Source organism: Equus przewalskii, unplaced genomic scaffold (genome assembly GCF_037783145.1).
Source record: "Equus przewalskii isolate Varuska unplaced genomic scaffold, EquPr2 ChrUn-10, whole genome shotgun sequence".
Classification (NCBI taxonomy): domain Eukaryota; kingdom Metazoa; phylum Chordata; class Mammalia; order Perissodactyla; family Equidae; genus Equus; species Equus przewalskii.
In genome coordinates this window covers 1,655,735-1,677,418 of record NW_027228747.1, presented here as the reverse complement: position 1 = coordinate 1,677,418, position 21,684 = coordinate 1,655,735, and the positions used below count along the sequence as shown (strand labels likewise).

General features: G+C 43.1%; 1 protein-coding gene across 1 annotated transcript; it reads right to left on the bottom strand.

Moving 5' to 3' along the window:
- Positions 1 to 17,598: 17,598 nt before the first annotated feature.
- Positions 17,599 to 19,020, bottom strand: S100A8 (S100 calcium binding protein A8). The gene is made up of 3 exons (XM_008543014.2): positions 18,601 to 19,020; positions 17,947 to 18,109; positions 17,599 to 17,796 (listed from the first exon to the last, which is right to left on the bottom strand). The coding sequence occupies exons 2-3, from the start codon at positions 18,085 to 18,087 to the stop codon at positions 17,668 to 17,670; spliced, it is 270 nt and encodes an 89-aa protein (XP_008541236.2). The 5' UTR covers positions 18,088 to 18,109; positions 18,601 to 19,020; the 3' UTR covers positions 17,599 to 17,667.
- Positions 19,021 to 21,684: the final 2,664 nt, after the last annotated feature.

Here is a 21,684-nt window from a genome sequence, read left to right as displayed (position 1 = left end):
ACGAAACTTGTTCTTGAATAAATCCAAGTGTCTTCCAGTTCCTCTGAAATAAGTAGCAAAAGGCAGACAAATCTATGCTGAGTAATTAATTTTAACATTTTTTCTTATGTGGATATGACCTAGATACTCCATAAATTTTTATCATTTAACTTAAGTTAGCAAAACTCTAAAGTTTTAAGTTACCAAGAGGATTTTGAAGATATTTTAAGTACACACACCATAAAACATAATTATACTTAAAAAGTTCACCCCAGAAACTTGTATTCTTTTTACATCCATTTAGTTTACTTGTTTCCAATAATTATATTTAGATTGCCTGCAAAAACTTTATGAGACATTAGACAAAATCAGCCGTCATTCTGTTAATATTTTTGTTGATAAACTTTGTGACAGAAATAACATGTCTGTATCGTATCCAATGTTGATAATTCTGAGAACATGTCTATTTCAATCAAACCAGCAACTTAAACAAGGTTCCATTTACCAAAGATGATTTTATATCACGTTAACTTGAAAGACTTTTAGGTTAATTTCTATTATACTTAGAAATAATTTATAAAAGCACTTACTTTAAAGTAATTAAATAAAGTTCCTTTAGAAATTATACCATCCAGAGGCAGACAGAGAGAGAGAGAGAGAGACTTACATATATAAACATACAGACAAACACACACAGATCTTTAAAATTTTAGCCATGTCTCAGGTCCAAAACTCAAAAGAATAGTTGGATTCAAATTGTTTTTCTGGCAGATGAACTAAGTTAAATTTATTTGCTCAGATGGCTAAAGATTTTTACTAAAGATTCTTTTCTTTTTTTTCTGTAAGGATCCTTTTTAGAGCAGTTTTTAAAGTTATTTTTTCCTTTAGAAGCTTCTACATATTAATCAAAGAATGCATTCCATTGTTTCTGAGAGGTTTATGAACCCTCTCTCTCTCTCTCTCTTTTTTTTTTTTTTTTGGTGGGGAAGATTGGCCATGAACTAACATTTGTTGCTAATCTTCCACTTTTTTTTTCCCCGAAGCCCCAGTACATAATTGACTATCCTAGCTGTAAGTCCTTCTAGTTCTTCTGTGTGGGATGAAGCCACAGCATGACTTGACCAGCAGTGCGTAGGTCCGCGCCCAGGATCCAAACCAGTGAATTCTGAGCCACTGAAGCAGAGTGCACGAACTTAACCACTACGCCACCAGGCTGGCCCCTTGAATCCTCTCTTTCAAGGGTGACCCTTAAGGTAGACTTATCTGAAACAAAAGTTCCCCAGAATGGCTATGATAGAGTGAGATGTTCTTTAGTAATATTATTCCAATTAGGGAGCCATTTGAGAGTTTGTGCTCTGTAAGTATTGAACACAAAATTGGCCAGACTACCAGCTGGTGGCTGGCTGTCAGATGTCCCACAGTTACCATGTTTTGATGGGGTTTTTTTCTCATTCTGGTTCAGCAAGTCAAACTAGTGATTTACTGTGGTGGGTTGGAAGTGTGTTGCTTTTGGGCGTAGCTCCTAAAAGTGTCACCAATGAGCCAGTTCTGCCCTCTTATGTGCCTTGGTTTCTCCTGCCAATTGTCTAACAAAATCGTAGGGGCTAGGAGCACTGATCATCAACCGGACAACCCAAATTATTTAATTACGTGGTTTGGAATTTCCCACGGGACCACTACGCATCTTGATAATTGATCTCAGACACCTCTGCTTGGCCCCTGGTCACCCAGAGACACTAGCCAACACCAGCCAGAGGGAGCAAGTGTCCCTTTTCGTTGGAGTTAGCTTAAACTAATCCTCATTTGTGGGAAATTTTTTTGGAGTTGGCTGAAGCTGGCCCTCATTCATGCGAGTTGGCACGCTGACCCAGTGTCTGATTTTCAAGAGATCCAAGAGGGGAAAACTCTGACGTTAGCCACCAACTATCCTCTCTTTTATTTCCCTTGGCTCAAAAGACCAGAAAACCTGAACACCAGGTTTGGGATTTCCTGCTCTGTGAACACAGAGGACAACCTGTCCCACCCGGGTAACTAGAAACAATTATTGAATAAACTCAAGCACCTTCAACCATTAATCAGGAGGTGTGAGACCCAGGAACAACGTACTTTGCTGCGGCTGTAGCTCTGGGGAGCCAGCTGGGTGTTAAGGGCCCTGCTGGTACCACAGTGCCAGGGCCTCTCAATTCTCCAGGTGGTCTCAGGCAGTCTCTCTGGTTCCCTTTGTGTTCTCCGATTTGTCAACTGATATAAAGAGTCTAGATATTGGTGAAGGCATTTATTCAGTCATCAGGGTGAGGAGTTCAAACCCCAGGAAAACAGTTCAACAGAGCGCTCTGATGGAACTGCTCCAAGGGGTGTAAGTGTAAGGGCAGCTTATTATCTCCTTCACAGAACAGTGTGCATGCAGGGAAGAGGAAAAGAGAAAAACACAACTAGATTTCATATATGTCCAAAAAAAGGGATAAAGTATATCTGGACTTTTCTCTAGATGGTACATTGAAGGTATAATAAACAAGAATGTGTTGGTTATATCAAGCAAGTTCAGAGATACTGATGTTATCTTTGTGTGGAGGGAGGCAAGGACCAGGGTTGTTAATTATTTGCTCAGTATCTAAGAAATGCAGCCGGGAAATGTGAGAGTCAGGTAGCCTTTTATCTTCCCTGTTGTGGCTTTGTCCAGCTGGTGTCTTCGGTGTGAGGTGTGGGGTTGCAAGGTCATTTTGACACTGGCTGAAGTTGGCCTGCACGGCTGCTCCACAGCACAGCATGGATTTTAATGTACTGATTTAAAAGCCTATGCAGTTTGGTTGCTAGATTTGGCTGTTAGACCAGGGAGAGTGGTCCCAAAAATCTGTCCAAAGTTCCACTCAGAGCATCAATCCAGTGGGAAATACTAAAGCTCTGAAGGTCTGGGACAGGGACCCAGGGCCTGAGACAACCTCTGAGAGCCTTGAAAAAACAAAAATGGCCGTTCTTTCACTTTACCTGTGGGAAAGACAGCCATTTTCTGGTGACCAGACCCCATTCTGTGAATCTGCCTTCAGCATTCCAGAGACTAAGGCTAATGGCCACAGGAGACGAGAGCATGGAACTCCCTGACCCACAAGGATTCAGCTTAGTTAACACAAGGGCCTCCACCTGCCCCCAACCGCAGAAACACTAAGGGAAGGTGGTAAAAACTCAGAGGGGGAAGAAGTGATCAGACACCTCCTCCATGGGCATCCCAACAGAAGTCAGTGGAAGTCTCTGCTCCCCCAGCCTGCGTCCCGCCACAGAGAACGAGAGGGAGAGGGTTTCCTCCATAGAGAACAAGGGCCGCCCCTTCCCAGGGACCCCAGAACTGGGGAAGCCCATGACCCTGCAGATGAGAAGGCGTGGGTGACGACTTGTTCTGGGGATCAGCCCACACTGTGTCCAAACCAAATCACCACACCACTGGCCTAAAGCTGAAAACAGGAGCTGTTCACCCCCAGGGCAGCCGGGACCGTCGGAGACACCACTCGACTGAGTGGGAGCCCAGCCAGAGCCCGGGCCCTGGCTCTGAAGTGGCAGCTGTTGGGGTTGGTGTATCAGTGTAAGCAATTACTGGCCTGAAGGAGATGGCAGGAAATCCACTCCCCATCCGGGTTCCCTGTAGGGCTCCTGGGTGCCCCTGGAGAAACCACCCCCTCAGTGAGCTGCCTTCCAGGAAGGCATGCCTTTCCTTGCTCTTGAAGAGCAGACTTTGTTAAGAGCTGACCATCCTCTTAAAAGGACTGCTAACACTTTAAATCGGTGAATTGTGTGCTATGTGAACTAGATCTCAATAAGGCTGGGGTGTTTTGGTTTTTTGTTTGTTTGTTTTTAAAGGACTGCATAGACATTTGGGGCCAAGGAGGTTTATAGCAGAGATTCTCTACTGGCAGGTGTAAAAAGATGCTTGATCAGCTGGGAATGATTTCGAGGGTGAGAGAACTGCAGCAGGTTTTTCAGAATAGACAAGGCAGAGAGTTATCTTGAAGCAATTCTGTTTTGCTCTCTTGGGCGGTGGTGTTGAGATGCCTGCCCTCTGACCCCTGGTGCACAGTTAGTCATCAATGTTTTTGGCCAATTTTGAGGAAAGACATCTCCTGGAGAGATGAGGTAAGAGAGACACATTGGACCACCTGGATCTGTGGGCAGGAAAGGTTTTCTGAAGTCAAATTACCATGAGGGAGTTGGAAGACCATGCCAGTGACAAAGGAGACTCAGGGGCAGTAAGAGCTGCTGCTGGAAACTCTTACAAATCCAGCCTTCCTGTGGGCTCTGGGCAATAGTACATGAGCATCAGAATAGGAAATAAAAAGAGAAGAACTTGTTTCCTACCACAGAGCACCACTGAGTGAGGGCTTTATAGAGGGCATCTCAGCAGCTTGATGGACAGGCATCCTCTACAGAATTGTGCAGATGGCCTGCAACATCCTATAGGAAAAGGAGCAACCACAAGAGGCTGCTGCTGTCTGTCCCCCGGTTCATGAGAGCAGAATTGATGCCCAGACCCCCACTTGCCTGAGGGAGCCCTTGGCTCAAGAAGGAGATATCAGCCATCTTCCTAATAGGAGATGTGGGAGCATGAGCATCTAACTGGGAAGTAAAAACACACGACTATAAGTGATTAATCAAACCCTACTCATTGCATTTAGGGGTTCTGTGGAAGACTCCCACTTGTCTCACAGATCAATTGCTCCGCCAGAGTTGGAGCCAGCTATTTTTTGAGACACTAGCTATAATGGTGTCACAAGTTTGGTTGATAAGGCTGGATGTGATGTTGACCATCAAATGTCAGTGCTGGGATGGGCTGAGCTTGAAGGATTCCTACAGGATACCTTCAAACTCTTGGACAGCATAGAGCAGTTGGCAGAATATTCTTGAGGAAAATGAAGGCAAATAAAGTGGTTTTTGAATTTGTTGAAAAGTTATTTCTCTCTGAGACCCAGAACAGATAACAGAAGAGGAAATTGCATCAGAAATTATTTTTGAGGTCTCTAACTCAGACTGTAAATTTCTAAATCTCTGAGAAAGGCACAAAGATGTGGAGACTAAACAACACACTACTGAACAAGCAATGGATCATTGAAGAAATTAAAGAAGAAATCAAATATTATCTGGAGACAAATGAAAATGAGAACACGACATACCAAATCATTTGGGATGCAGCAAAAGCAGTCCTAAGAGGGAAATTCATCACAATACAGGCTCACCTCACTAAACAAGAAAAAGCTCACGTAAGCAACCTCAAACGACACCTAACAGAACTAGAAAAAGAAGAACAAACAAAGCCCAGAGTCAGTAGAAGGAGGGAAATAATAAAAATAAGAGCAGAAATAAACGATATTGAAACAAAAAAGACAATAGAAAGGATCAATGAAACAAAGAGTTGGTTCTTCGAAAGAATTAACAAAATTGACAAACCCCTAGCCAGACTCACCAAGAAAAGAAGAGAGAAATCGCAAATTAATAAAATCAGGAATGACAGAGGAGAAATCACAACAGATACCAATGAAATACAAGAGATCATAAGAGAATACTATGAAAAACTATATGCCAACAAATTGAACAACCTGGAAGAAATGGACAAATTCCTAGACTCCTACAATCTCCCCAAACTGAATCAGGAAGAAATGGAGAATCTGAATAGACCAATCACAAGTAAGGAAATAGAAACGGTAATCAAAAACCTCCCCAAAAACAAGAGTCCAGGACCAGACGGCTTCTCTGGAGAATTCTACCAAACATTCAAAGAAGACTTAATACCTATTCTCCTCAAACTGTTCCAGAAAATTGAGAAAGATGGAGAACTCCCTAACACATTCTATGAAGCCAACATCACTCTGATCCCCAAACCTGACAAGGACAACACAAAGAAGGAGAACTACAGGCCGATATCACTGATGAACATAGATGCAAAAATCCTCAACAAAATTTTGGCAAACCGATTACAGCAACACATCAAAAAGATTATACACCACGATCAAGTGGGATTTATACCAGGGACACAGGGATGGTTCAACATCCGCAAGTCAATCAACGTGATACACTACATCAACAAAATGAAAAACAAAAACCACATGATCATCTCAATAGATGCAGAGAAAGCATTCGACAAGATCCAACACCCATTTATGATAAAAACCCTCAGTAAAATGGGTATAGAAGGAAAGTACCTCAACATAATAAAGGCCATATATGATAGACCCACAGCCAACATCATACTCAATGGACAAAAGCTGAAAGCCATCCCTCTGAGGACAGGAACAAGACAAGGGTGCCCACTTTCACCACTCCTATTCAACATAGTACTGGAGGTGCTGGCCAGAGCAATTCGGCAGGAAAAAGAAATAAAAGGAATCCAAATAGGTAACGAAGAAGTAAAACTCTCGTTGTTTGCAGACGACATGATCTTATACATAGAAAACCCCAAAGAATCCACAGAAAAACTATTAGAAATAATCAACAACTACAGCAAAGTAGCAGGGTATAAAATTAACGTGCATAAATCAGTAGCATTTCTATACACTAACAATAAACTAACAGAAAAAGAACTCAAGAACTCTATCCCATTCACAATCGCAACGAAAAGAATAAAATACCTTCGGATAAACTTAACCAAGGAAGTGAAGGATCTATACAAGGAAAACTACAAGACTTTCTTGAAAGAAATAGGCGATGACATAAAGAGATGGAAAAACATTCCTTGCACATGGATTGGAAGAATAAACATAGTTAAAATGTCCATACTACCTAAAGCAATATACAGATTCAATGCTATCCCAATCAGAATCCCAAGAACATTCTTCACAGAAATTGAACAAACAATCCTAAAATTCATATGGGGGAATAAAAGACCGCGAATTGCTAAAGCAATCCTGAGCAAGAAAAACAAAGCCGGCGGAATCACAATCCCCGATTTCAAAACATACTACAAAGCTACAGTGATCAAAACAGCATGGTACTGGTACAAAAACAGGTCCACAGATCAATGGAACAGAATTGAAAGCCCAGAGATAAAACCACACATCTATGGACAGCTAATCTTCGACAAAGGAGCAGAGGGCCTACAATGGAGAAAAGAAAGTCTCTTCAACAAATGGTGCTGGGAAAACTGGACAGCCACATGCAAAAGATTGAAAATTGACCATACTTTTTCACCACACACCAAAATAAACTCAAAATGGATCAAAGACCTAAAGATTAGGCCTGAGACAATAAGTCTTTTGGAAGAGAATATAGGCAGTACACTCTTTGACATCAGTTTCAAAAGAATCTTTTCGGACACTGTAAATCCTCAGTTGAGGGAAACAATAGAAAGAATAAACAAATGGGACTTCATCAGACTAAAGAGCTTCTTCAAGGCAAGGGAAAACAGGATTGAAACAAAAAAACAGCTCACTAATTGGGAAAAAATATTTACAAGCCACTTATCCGACAAAGGGTTAATCTCCATAATATACAAAGAACTCACACAGCTTAACAACAAAAAAACAAACAACCCGATCAAAAAATGGGCAGAGGACATGAACAGACATTTCTCAAAAGAAGATATGAATATGGCCAATAGACACATGAAAAGATGTTCATCATCGCTAATCATCAGGGAAATGCAAATCAAAACTACACTAAGATATCACCTTACCCCCGTTAGATTGGCAAAAACATCCAAAACCAAGAACGACAAATGTTGGAGAGGTTGTGGAGAAAGAGGAACCCTCATACACTGTTGGTGGGAATGCAAACTGGTACAGCCACTATGGAAAACAGTATGGAGATTTCTCAAAAAGTTAAAAATAGAAATACCCTATGACCCAGCCATCCCATTACTGGGTATCTATCCTAAGAACCTGATATCAGATATCTCAAGAGTCCGTTGCACCCCTATGTTCATCGCAGCATTATTTACAATAGCCAAGACGTGGAACCAGCCTACATGCCCAGAAACTGATGATTGGATAAAGAAGATGTGGTATATATACACAATGGAATACTACTCAGCCATAAAAAAAGACGAAATTGGCCCATTCACAACAACGTGGATGGACCTCGAGGGCATTATGTTAAGCGAAATAAGTCAGTCAGAGAAAGACGAACTCTATATGACTCCACTCATAGGTGGAAATTAGTATATTGAGAAGGAGAATCTGATCGGTGGTTACCAGGGAAAAGGGGGGGTGGGGGGAGGGTATGGAGGGGGAAGTGGCGTACCCACAACATGACTAACAAAAATGTACAACTGAAATCTCACAAGGTTGTAATCTATCATAACATTAATAAAAAAAAAAAAGAAGAAATAAAAAAATACCTGGAAACAAATGAAAATGATAGCATGCCATACCAACTCATATGGGATACAGCAAAAGCTGTATTAAGAGGAAAATTCATCGCAATACAGGCACATCTTAACAAACAAGAAAAATCCCAAATAAGCAACCTTAAAGCACACCTAACTGAACTAGAGAAAAAAGAACAAATGAAGCCCAAAGTCAGCAGAAGGAGAGAAATAAAAAAAATCAGAGCAGAAATAAATACTATTGAAACGAAAAAGGCAGTAGAAAGGATCAATGAGACAAATGGCTGGTTTTTTGAGAAGATAAATAAAATTGACAAACCACTAGCCAGACTTACAAAGGAAAAAAGGGAGAAAGCTCAAATAAACAAAATCAGAAATGAGCAAGGAGAAATAACAACAGACTCTGCAGAAATACAACAGATTATAAGAGAATACTACAAAAAACTATATGCCAACAGAATGGATAACCTAGAGGAAATGGACAAATTCTTGGACTCCTACAATCTCCCAAAGCTCACTCAAGAAGAGGCAGACAATTTGAACAGACCAATCACAAGGAAAGAGATTGAAACAGCAATCAAAAACATCCCAAAGAATAAAACCCCAGGACCAGATGGCTTTCCTGGGGAATTCTATCAAACTTTCAGAGAGGATTTAATACCTATCCTTTTCAAGCTATTCCAAAAAATTAGGGAAGATGGAACACTTCCTAACACATTCTATGAGGCCAACATCACGCTGATACCAAAACCTGAAAAGGACACCACGAAAAAAGAGAACTATAGGCCATATCACTGGTGAACATAGATGCAAAAATTCTAAACAAAATTTTGGCAACCAGAATTCAGCAATTCATCAAAAGAATCATACATCATGATCAGGTGGGATTCATACCAGGCACACAGGGATGGTTCAACATCCGCAAATCAATCAACGTGATACACCACATCAACAAACTGAGGAATAAAAACCACATGATCATCTCAATAGATGCAGAGAAGGCATTTGACAAGATCCAACAGCCATTTATGATAAAAACTCTGAACAAAATGGGCATAGAAGGAAACTACCTCAACATAATAAAGGCCATGTACGACAAACCCATAGCCAACATCATACTCAATGGGCAAAAACTGAACGCCATCCCCCTGAAAACAGGAATGAGACAAGGATGCCCTCTATCACCACTCTTATTTAACATAGTACTGGAGGTCCTGGCCAGAGCAATCAGGCAAGAAAAAGGAATAAAAGGAATCCAAATAGGGAGGGAAGAAGTGAAACTCTCGCTGTTTGCAGACGACATGATCTTATATATAGAAAACCCCAAAGAATCCATTGGAAAACTGTTAGAAGTAATCAACAACTACAGCAAAGTTGCAGGGTATGAAATCAATTTGCATAAATCAGTAGCATTTCTATACTCCAGTAATGAACCAACAGAAAAAGAACTCAAGAATACAATACCATTCACAATCGCAACAAAAAGAATAAAATACCTTGGGGTAAATTTAACTAAGGAGGTGAAGGACCTATATAATGAAAATTTCAAGGCCTTTCTGAGAGAATTGGATGACGACATAAGGAGATGGAAAGACATTCCATGTTCATGGATTGGAAGAATAAACATAGTTAAAATGTCCGTTCTACCTAAAGCAATCTACAGATTCAATGCCATCCCAATCAGAATCCCAATGACATTCTTTACAGAATTAAAACAAAGAATCCTAAATTCATATGGGGCAACAAAAGACCCCGAATTTCTAAAGCAATCCTGAGAAAAAAGAACAAAACGGGAGGCATCACAATCCCTGACTTCAAAACATACTACAAAGCTACAGTAATCAAAACAGCATGGTACTAGTACAAAAACAGGTGCGCAGATCAATGGAACAGATTTGAAAGCCCAGAAATAAAACCACACATCTATGGACAGCTTATCTTTGACAAAGGAGCTGAGGGCATACAATGGAGAAAAGAAAGTCTTTTCAACAAATGGTGCTGGGAAAACTGGAAAGCCACATGTAAAAGACTGAAAATTGACCATTCTTTTTCACCATTCACCAAAATAAACTCAAAATGGATCAAAGACCTAAAAGTGAGACTTGAAACCGTAAGGCTTCTGGAAGAAAACGTAGGCAGTACACTCTTTGACATCAGTATTAAAAGGATCTTTTTGGACACCATGCCTTCTCAGAGAAGGGAAACAATAGAAAGAATAAGCAAATGGGACTTCAGCAGATTAAAGAGCTTCTTCAAGGCAAATGAAAACAGGATTGAAACAAAAAAACAACCCACTAACTGGGAAAAAATATTTGCAAGTCATATATCTGACAAAGGCTTAATATCCATAATATATAAAGAACTCTCACAACTCAACAACAAAACATCAAACAACCCAATCAAAAAATGGGCTGGAGACATGAACAGACATTTCTCCAAAGAAGATATACAAGTGGCCAATAGGCACATGAAAAGATGCTCATCATCGCTGATCATCAGGGAAATGCAAATCAAAACTACACTAAGATATCACCTTACACCCGTTAGAATGACAAAAATATCTAAAACTAATAGCAACAAATGTTGGAGAGGTTGCGGAGAAAAAGGAACCTTCATACACTGCTGGTGGGAATGCAAACTGGTGCAGCCACTACGGAAAACAGTATGGACATTCCTCAAAAAATTAAAAATAGAACTACCATATGATCCAGCCATCCCAATACTGGGTATTTATCCAAAGAGCTTGAAGTCAGCAATCCCAAAAGTCCTATGCACCCCAATGTTTATTGCAGCACTGTTTACAATAGCCAAGACGTGGAAGCAACCTAAGTGTCCAGCAACAGACGAATGGATAAAAAAGATGTGGTACATATATACAATGGAATACTACTCAGCAGCAAAACAGAACAAAATCATTCCATTTGCAATAACATGGATGGCCCTTGAGAGAATTATGTTAAGTGAAATAAGCCAGCGAGAGAAGGATAATCTGTGTATGACTCCACTCATATGAGGAATTTAAAATTATGGACTAAGAACAGATTAGTGGCTACCAGGGGAAAGGTGGGGTGGGGGGTGGGTACAAAGGGTGAAGTGGTGCACCTACAACATGACTGACAAACATTAATGTACAACAGAAATTTCACAAGATTGTAACCTATCAATAACTCAATAAAAAAAAAAAGTAAAAAAAAAAGTCTAAACCTCTGAACCTTGTCCTAGAAGAGGGGACTCAGAGTAGCTGATGTCTCCAGAGTCCTCTCGTAAGGTACCATCTATCCTGCCCCAAGCCTGGTGTTCCAGATGCAGGCTGTGGAGAACGCAATTCAGCCTATGAAGAAAACTGAGAGTTACCAGCAAGTAAATGTGTTTTCCAGTAAAGACATTGATAGACTCAGGGGAATAATGAAGTCCAACTTGGCTGGGGCACGTTCCTAAAAAGTCTGCAAAAGTAGCAATTATTCAGAAAGAGAAATGAAGGAGGCAATGAAATACAAAAACGAGAGTGCCCAGTGGGAAATTCATTTACTTCACAAGCCCAATGCCTCCAGGGCTCCCATTACTTCTTTATTTTTTCTTGTCTTATAACACTGGCTGGGACCTCCAATACAACTGCTAAATAGAAATGGTAATAAAGGTGTTGGGGCTCAGGGCAGGCTGCCCCAAGATGTGCCAATTGATTCTTTGGAATTAAAGTTACTTGAGAAACAACCAGTGCAGAAAGGGCACTCCGACCTCCTCTGTCCCCATGAAAGCAGTTGTAAGTCTCCCAAGTGAAAACGCGCCCTCCCTGCACCAGGAGGGAGAGAGACATCCTGAGTGCCAGAGATGGGGAATTCGGGGCCAAGGAGGCTGTGATGACAAGCTCTGCTTAGATTCCTCGCTAGTTAAGCACAGAGGCCTAAGTTTCTTTGTATTCTCAATTCTTCACAAATTTATTGTTCTTTGTCTAAAAAGTATAATAGCTGCTTGCCTTGGTGACTCTTAGATCCCATTTCTGTGTGACCTCTATAAGAAAAATTAAATTTGGGGTTTTTCTCCTGTTAATCTGTCTTGTGTGACTTTAATTATTAGACCAGCCAGAAGAACTCCAGAGGAGTGGGGGAGAAATTGCCCCCTCCCCATCAGCAGCATCCTGTCTTATTCCTATCATTAAAGAGAAATGTCCAACATTCCCAATTAAGCATGATATTTATGATTACGTCTTAATAGATACACCTTATCATGGAGGGTTCTAGGACCAAAGCAGAAAAGAAATCCACACCTCACACTCACCAGTATGGCTATAATTAACAAGACAGGAAATAACATGTTTTGGAGAGGACATGGAGAGAAAGGAACTCTCATGCACTGCTGGTGGGAGCACAAACTGGTGCAGCCACTAGGAAAAACAGTATGGAGATTCCTCAAAAAATTAAGAATAGAGCTGCCATATGATCCAGCTATTCCACTGCTGGGTATTTATCCAAAGAACATGAAAACACGAATGCATAAAGACACATGCACCCCTCTGTTCATTGCAGCATTATTTACAATAGCCAAGAATTGGAAGCAAACCAGGTGCCCATCAACGGACGAATGAACAAAGATGTGGTATATATAAACAATGCAATACTACTCAGCCATAAAAAAAGATGACATCTTGCGATTTGTGCAACATTGAAGGACCTTGAGGGTATTACATTAAGCAAAATAAGTCAGAGGGAGAAAGCCAAATGCCACACTATTTCACTTATAAATAGAAGATACAAACAACAAAAAACAACCACATAGATACAGAGATTAGATTGATGGTTACCAGAGGGAACTCAGGAGGGAGAAGGGCGGAAGGGGTGATTAGAAAATGTGTATGGTGATGGAATATAATTGGTCTTTGAGTGGTGAACTTGACGTAGTCTACACAGAAATCGAAATATAATGATGTATGCCTGAAATTTATATAATGTTATAAAGCAATTTTACCACAACAAAAAAGAAAAAGAAGAAATCCAGAGCATCCCAGTTTTGTTAGATATTTTGCTCTAGAAAACACAGGGGAAAATGGGCCATAGCAAAACAAGCTGCTGAGAAAGGTGTCCTGGATGGAACCTTTGCTGTGCTGGGTCCATGAAGAGCCTCTGCATGTGCTCTGGCTGCAGGATAGCTGCATGCTTTCTGCTGCTGACTAGACCTATTTAGGAGGCAGAGGAGGAGGCTCCTGTCCGCTGCAGAGGGATGGGTCCAGATCATTTGAAAGAGTTCCTAACGATCTATGCCTTGATCTTAGAAGGCAGTTCAGACCATGATTTTGCAAATCACAAATTGTTCACGTGGGAATTCCCACAGCTCCTAAGACTGGAAGGAAGTCTCCCCAACCAAGAAGGGAGGGGAATTATTACTGAGACAGTGCCTAAGAGCTTAGGGAAATCAGAATGCCAACCTTCCTGTTGTATGATTGTTGACTGGAGGATTGCTCACACCAGGAAAAAAAACCCACAGTAATCGGGGCGTGCCTGGTGAAGTCCTGGACAGAGGAAAGGACCCTAGAGGGAAGTTCCTGCTGACACCTGCTGTGCCTTGCTCCTCACCTGTGGATGGCAGAGACCCTGCAGGCGGTGAGGACGAAGAGGCCAGAAGGGCTGCGAAGGAAGCCAGGACCTCGGCGCACAGGACAGAAGCCGGCTGGAGGAGAGCACTTTGCGTCGGAACCAGAGTTTCTTACCTGGAGACAGTGGGGGATCTAATCCCAGCACTGCCACTTGCCACATGAGTAAACTCGGTCAAGCTTCTTCACCTCTCTGAACCTCCTCATACGCAACGGAAATAGTGATTACCTGTCTCAGTGGGTTGATACGAGAAATAAATAAGACAAACTATCCCAAAGTCTTGTGCCAACCAAAAAGCAAAATGATCAACAAACAGTGGGCCCATGTCAAAATTCTTGTTTTAATTCATTAATAAGAGAATCGGGAAAGAAGTTTTTTTAGAAACTAGTTTGAAGAATTTTTGAGGATATAGAAAGACAATCAGGAAAGGAACTCCGAAGTAAAATTAAGTTAGATATAAGACTCTTAACTTTCAACAGGGCGATGAAAACCATAACATTTAGGGGTTTAACATCTCTACAGGCTATGAAATCATATTACCCCATCAAGCAGATAGAAACTGTCTACTGGACGCTCCACTGTGACTTGTTAATCAAATACACTGTGCCAACCATATTCCATTTCCTAGAAGTGTCAGACGATGGAAGATTAACAAGTAGCAAGGACTTGATTCTATTCAGACAGATTCTAGCATGAGATAAAAGATTTAAGCCATCACCATTTTGTCTTTTTCCAGGTTTGAGATGATGATTGCCTTTCACACTTCCATTCAGCAGCAGCCCAATAAGTGTTTGTAGCTACCTCTCCCCTCTTCAGCCCATTTGACTTTAGGCTGAATTCTGCACATTAGGAGGCCAGAAGATAGGCTAGTACCTGCACCCAAGCAGAATGGTTCTGGCTGCCAAGTGGAGGGATGTACGGGGAAGTCTTTTCCACTGGCATAAGCTCTTTTCTTTAGCTGCTAAGCACCAATTGCCCAATTCCAGATCCTCTCCTTGTGCTTGAGGACTTTTGTCACAACCATGAGGAACTTGGCTGAAGGCAGGAGCCTTGGGGAGAGAAGCAGCATTTCATACAGGTCCTCTTACAGTCCCCGGAAATCTCAGTGGCCGGATCTGCCTGGTGAGCCAAGGTCTCTTTTGTGGGCTCAAATATTACATGAATTTTCCTGCTAAAGTACTAATTTCTCAACTTCCCACTGCCTTGTTCTTCTTTTGCAGCTGGTGAAATAGGAAACCAAATCAACTTGCTCTGGGCTACAAACCCTGTCTGACTCTGCCCAGGGCTTCCTGTAATAGGCACACTCTTGTTTGTAAATTACAGTCTCGAAGCCTGCTTCCTCCCTCACCTCCGCCTCTTTCTCCAGGCTGCCAGTGCCAGCTGGGCCACCCCACCTATCCAGCTAGCTCAGGTATCAACTGTTGATAGCTCGGGATCAATGCAATTCTTCAAAACCAGTGACCCATCACTGACGGTGAAACTCAAAGGGCACTCTCGGTCACCTTCCTCATGGTCCTTCTGAGGGGGCTCAGAGAAAGCAGACTCATTGGACTTCCAGCTAAAGGCAAACAGAATTAACAGTGGTAAATTTCCCCCCAAAGAATCCATTAACAGCAAGTCCTACAGTGCCTTGTCAAGGAGATTCAAAGGCACTTGGATTTGTTGGCCCCACCCCACCCCAACACACATACATACACATACACACACCACCATGTCACACCATTTGGATAAGTGAGAGGCAAAATCAGGTTGCTCTCTCCTTTTGTGTATTCTCCCATTAAAATCCCTAAATGTTGAGTAAGGCCTGGGATGCAGCTTGGTGAGCCCTGTACACCTTTTCCATCTTTGCCTGGGCCAATTTGGGCCAGCAGCTCACCTTTAAAAATGGCTCTCAGAACTGCATAATCTCCATTTCTGCAATGCAGAGAATGCATTCACGCTCCTGCCTTAGCTGGAAGCACTTGCTTTCAGGGACCGATAAAGCTATCCTTCAGAAAACTGAAAAGGAAGCCATTCTGTCCCCGAGCCTTCCCACTTGCCCAGCAGGAGTCCATCTCTGTGTTTGATGGCAACACTCCTCCATCCCATTTTAGGTCCCAATCCTAATTCTCCACTGGCTGCCAACCATTTTCACTAACATGTTAGCTGACAATAAAACAGCTGGTAATTAAAGCCTTGGTTGGTGAATAAAGATTTAAGCTGTTACCTTTCCCTGCTCGTTTGCATTTTTATGATTAAGGACTACCACAAACAAAAAGCCCATGATCTAAAGTGAGTAATCTTCAGCATGGAAAGCCAGTTAATCTGAATTGCATTTTGTTGGAGGGTAGGAGGGGCTTGCTCCTCCTGAAATCCTGGGGGTGTTGGCCACCCCCTCTTCTCTTTTCAGGCACGAAGCACTTCTGGATTCTCCAAAGAACCCCTCTCCCTCCTCAACCCCCGGAGTTGGGTTCCTCTTCAGCCCAGGCTCCTGGGGTCAGAAGCACACAATCATCCCAGACAGGGTTGAAGGGTCCCTGCTGTGTTGATGCAGCCACTCAGTGCCTCATATGTGCAGAGAGACCCCAAGCCAGCCTCTGTCTCCCAGGGCACAGGGCACCCCCAGTTCACAGAGCAGGAGAGTTAGAAAGGGGTACGGGCAGCAGGAGGAGAAATTGATTTAGTCCTTAAGCAACACACTTCCGCTCAGAGTCCAACCACACACAAAACAACGGTAATAGAAATACTTCCCCTTTCATTAAAACCCAGCAGCTAGGACGAGTGTTCCTAACCTTTCAGGGGTCTTTGGACCATTTTGAGAATCTAATGAAAGCCATAGAGGAATGTGTTTATACACATGCATTCAAAATGATATGTTCAACTTCAGTTCCATTTCAGAGATATATAGAAGATCAAGCGAAGAACCCTGGTTGAGAGATTCTGGTGAGAGCTCCCCATCCCCTTCTTCATTACTAACACCACTGACCCATCACCTAAGTGAGAACAACAGGAAGTTTTCCAAGGCACAGCATGGAAACTCAGATTGGGGGTTGGGTTCTGGTGAGAGATGCCCATTCATCTATCTTCTGGCCTCCCCATTTCACCAGGTCCTTGGACAATCCAGAGTAATGATAGAGAGGTTATTTTAGATAATTCACTCATCACCAGAGCATTCACCCCACAGGACAGCATTGGAGTATCCTGTTCTCTGAGTTGACTTTTATTAATGCATCAGCCTATCTGCCCATTCCTTTATTATTTAATGAGTTTGGGAGTAGAGAGACGAGGAAAGCTTCCAAAACCTCTAAGAAGAAATTACAAGTGTGGGCCACACACACACACACACACACCCCTCTATGTAGTTATCTCCCTAATTTCCCAAGAGTGGCATCTAAGACATTTAGCTGGAAATCAAAGTTTATTTTAGAGAACACTATGAATTTCCCTACGTGTCCCTGTTCCCATATCACCCATTTGGGACAAGTTGGAAAATCATCAGCTACAGTGTCTTGGACTTTTCAGAATCCTTAAGTCCTGGAACCAATGACTCAGGACCGTGAGGCTGGAAGAGACTCGGGAACAGTTTGGGGAGAACACGGGGAGGAAACAGGCAGCAGTGGGCACTGAAGGTTCCCAGAGATGGGGAGTGGGAGACAACACAGGCCTATTTTTCTTCCTTTGGGTTTTCCAATTCTCCCTCCACCCGCCAGGAATCTCATTCCGCCAGAGAAAAGCAGGAGACCAAGAGAGGCCTGAGGTATCAACTACTTTATTGTTCTGCAGGGACAAGTCCAGGGGCCAGCCCCAGGGGCCATAGCTCTGCTACTCCTTGTGGATGTCTTCATGGGCCAAGAGGCCCACCTTGACCACCAGGATGAGGAACTCCTGGAAGTTAACAGCACCATCCTCATTGATGTCCAACTCTTTGAACCAGGCGTCTGCATTCTTTTTCTGTCAAGATTGAGGAGAAAGAGGCCAGAGTGTGAAGATCTCAGGGAGAGCTGAGGCCTGGCTGTCTCCACAGAGCAGCGTGGGGGAGCAGTGACTCAGGGCCTCCTCAGAGCCTGGCAGAGAACCCCAACCACACCAGCCCCTCCTCACCTTCAGGTACTGAGGACACTCTGTCTCTAACAATTTCTTCAAGTCGTCCCTATAGATGGCATGGTAATTCCCTTTAAGCAGGGAGTAGTTGTGGTAGACATCAATGAGGGAGTTGATAGCATTCTCCAGATCCGTCAGCATGATGCCCAAGGAGTTGCCCCACCTGGAAGAGGGAGTACGTGGGGATCCCAGGGTGGGGATGGTGGCTCTGCCCACAGCAGACTGAAGACTAGGGGGATACTCAGAAGGTTCATATCCCAAGTGATGGCTTTGTCCTGGCCTGCACCACCAAATAACTAAACCAGCGATGGTAACGGCTAATGATGGGAATGGGTGGGACAATATAGATACAAGTGTGGGAGGGTTAGGGTCACACACACACACACTCTCAAAGTGCCTGTTAACTCTCCCTATGCCCTCATCTCTGCCCAAGAAGGGCCTTGCCTTGGAAACGACGGTGCCCTCACCCAAAAATGCTAGAGGACTCAGCTCCTTCTTTGTCCTCTCTTTGTCCCTCCCCTCCTCTGGGAGCTCTGGATTTTGGTCCAGACCTCCCTGAGTTTTCTCTCACCATCTCAGAAAAGGCTGTTCCACTCCCCGGCCCTTCCCAGGGGGAGCCTAAAGTATGGGGCAGACAGGGATAATCCCACTTACCAGGTCTCCCCGAAACAGAATTGACAGAGGACATGCACGCCTGAGTGCTGGCTCCGTTTTATAGCAGCTGGGCTTGGCCAGCCCCGGCGCCTCAGACCAGTCAGAGGCAGCTGCCCCCTTCCAGAGTTGCTACAGCTTCTGGTTTCCCAACCAGGTGAATGGGGCAATCACTGCACAGAATGAAAATTTCTGACAGGGGGTATATTGGTGGCGGGGGGTGCGGGGGGGGCATTGAGAGGAAGACAGAAGGCGTCTGCCAGGCAGCAGTGCTCAGCAGGAGAATCCAGGAGGAGGCCATGGTGCAGACTCCTTTTGTGGGCTGCTGGCATCCCCTGGCTTGGCCAAGCAGGATGCCCACTCCTGAGTCCTCCCTCCTGGTGATGATTCTAATCCCATGCATTGTGGCCTGTCTGTGCATCTCTGAAATGGAATTGAAGTTGAATGCAGCATTTTGAGTGTATATATATAAGCACATTCTTCCATGGCTTTTATCAGGTTCACAAAGGATCCAAAGACCTATAAAAGGTTAGGAACACTCGTCCTAGGGGTAGTATTTCTATTATTGTAGTTTTGTGTGTGGTTGGACTCTGAGGGGATGTGTGTTGCTTAAGGATTAAATCAATTTCTCTCCTGCTGCCCATACCCCTTCCTAACTCTCCTGCTCCATGCAGCTGGGGGTGCCCTGTGCCCTGGGAGACAGAGGCTGGCTTGGGGGTCTCTCTGCACATATGAGGCACTGAGTGGCTGCATCAACACAGCAGGAACCCTTCAACCCTGTCTGGGATGATTTTGTGCCTCTGACCCCAGGAGCACAGGCTAAAGAGGAACCCAATCTAGGAGTGTCGGGGCTGAAGTGAGGAGTTCATTGGAGAAGCCAGAAGTGCATCCTGCCCAAGAGGAGTAAAGGAGGTGGCCAATTCCCCCAGGATTTCAATAGGAGCAAGCCCCTCCCACCCTCCAACAAAATGGCACTCAGATTAACTGGCTTTTAACGCTGAAGATTTGTGGAGCATTTCTCTTGTTACAAAGCACTTCACATCCATATACTCTAAGAGCCGCAGAGCACACTTATCAGGAAGGCAGGGCACAGAGCCCACCCAGTCGAAAGACACGGAAGGTGAGGCTCAGAAAGGTGAAGCGGTTCACCCAGATTTCCCAGGGCGGATGTGTAAGAGGCCAGACTGCATCCCAGAGCATCAAGCTCCAGTGCTCTGACAAGAACATGACTCTGCTGAGAAAACTCCACTCTTCCTTTCCTCGGTGCATTCTACAAATATTTACCCTGTGCTTCCCCAGGGCCTAGGCCGTCATTGCCTCCTAGAGGAAGTAAAAGGAGTTAGCCTCTCTTTCCATGATTCTGCAGCCCTTTGGGCTTTATCACACATTAACTTTATAGCTGTGTGCCTTTGGGCCAATTTCTTACCCTCTCTATACCTTAGTTACCTCAATTATTAAGTAGAGATTTAACACAGAGTCTACTTTCAACCTACAGAATGGGAGAAAATATTTGCAGATCATATATCTCATAAAGGGTTAACAGCCAGAATATCTAAAGAACTCCTACAACTCAACAACAAAAAACAAACAACCCCACTGAGAAATGGGCAAAGTACTTGAATAGACATTTCTCCAAAGAAGATATACAAATGGTCAATAAGCACAAGAAAAGATGCTTCACATCGCTAATCATTAGGGAAATGCAAATCAAAACCACAATGAAAAACCACCTCACACCTGTTAGAATGGCTACCATCAAAAAAAAAAAAGCCAGAAAGTAACAAGAGTTGGGGAGGACGTGGAGAAATTGGAACCCTTGTGTACTGCTGGTGGGAATGCAAAATGGTGCAACTGCAATGGAAGACAGTATGGTCGTTCTCCAGAAAACTAAAAATGGAATTACCATATGATTCAGCAATTTCACTTCTGGTATATATCCAAAATAATTGAAAGAAGGGTCTCAAAAAAATATTTGTACATCCATGTTCATTATTCACAATAGCCAAAATGTGGAAGCAACCCAAGCATCCATCCATGGATGAATGGATAAATAAAATGTGGTTTATCCATACAATGGAATATTTTTCAGCCTTTAAGAAGAAAGGAAATTCTGACACATGTTTTAACATGGATGGACCTTGAGGACATTATACTAAATGAGATAAGCCAGTCACAAAAAGACGGATGTTGTATGAATCCACTTACCTAGAGTAGTGTGGGGGATTGGAATTGGCCACGCCAAGATATGTCTCTTTGGCATAAGGATTATTTTGGACTGGTTAATTTTTTTTTTTAAAGATTGGCACCTAGGCTAACAACTGTTGCCAATCTTCCTTTTTTTTTTTTAAGGATTGGCACCTGGGCTAACAACTGTTGCCAGTCTTTTTTTTTTTTTTCTCTTTTCTGCTTTATCTCCCCAAACCCCCCCTGTACACAGTTGCATATCTTAGTTGCAGGTCCTGCTAGTTGTGGGATGTGGGACGCCGCCTCAACGTGGCCTGACGAGCGGTGCCATGTCCGCACCCAGGATCTGAACCTTGGGCCGCCACAGCGGAGCGTGCAAGCTTAACCACTCGGCCACGGAGCCGGCCCCTGGGCTGGTTAATTTTCAAAACTGCAGACATGAGAGGAACTCTGAAAAGTAGAAGTTGCCCTTTGTAAAGAGACATTTACATTTGTAAAGGAAATTTCCATCTGTAAAGGTGTCTCCTTCTCTACACCAGTAAGAAGGGGGATGACCTTACCTCTAGAAACTCTTAGCAATGCGGAAGGCATTATAATAATAATGTTACTCTTGTTTACTGTGCTTTTCTGGTAATCTCCCATAACTGACTCCCCCCACCCCCAACATCCTCCTTTGCCTTTAGCTGAGGATGGTATTTAAGATGAGAACCTCTGCCATTTTCGCGAGTTACTCAGTTTTCCTTAGTCTCTCCCATGTATACAAGTTATAAAGCTTTGTTCAATTTTCTCCTGTTATTCTGTCTCAAGTGAATTTAATTTGTAGCCTAGCCAGCAGAAGGACCTAGAGCCAGTAGAGGAAATGTCTTCCTCCTCTACAGTAGTCAAATTTGTAGAGACAGAAAG

What these genes read in the sequence shown, in the direction of transcription:
- S100A8 (XM_008543014.2), bottom strand. Translation starts at nt 18,087, where the DNA reads ATGCTGACGGATCTGGAGAATGCTATCAACTCCCTCATTGATGTCTAC. An exon ending in AGTGTCCTCAGTACCTGAAG is followed by an intron (nt 17,797 to 17,946) that starts GTGAGGAGGGGC and finishes CAATCTTGACAG; the next exon opens with AAAAAGAATGCAGACGCCTG.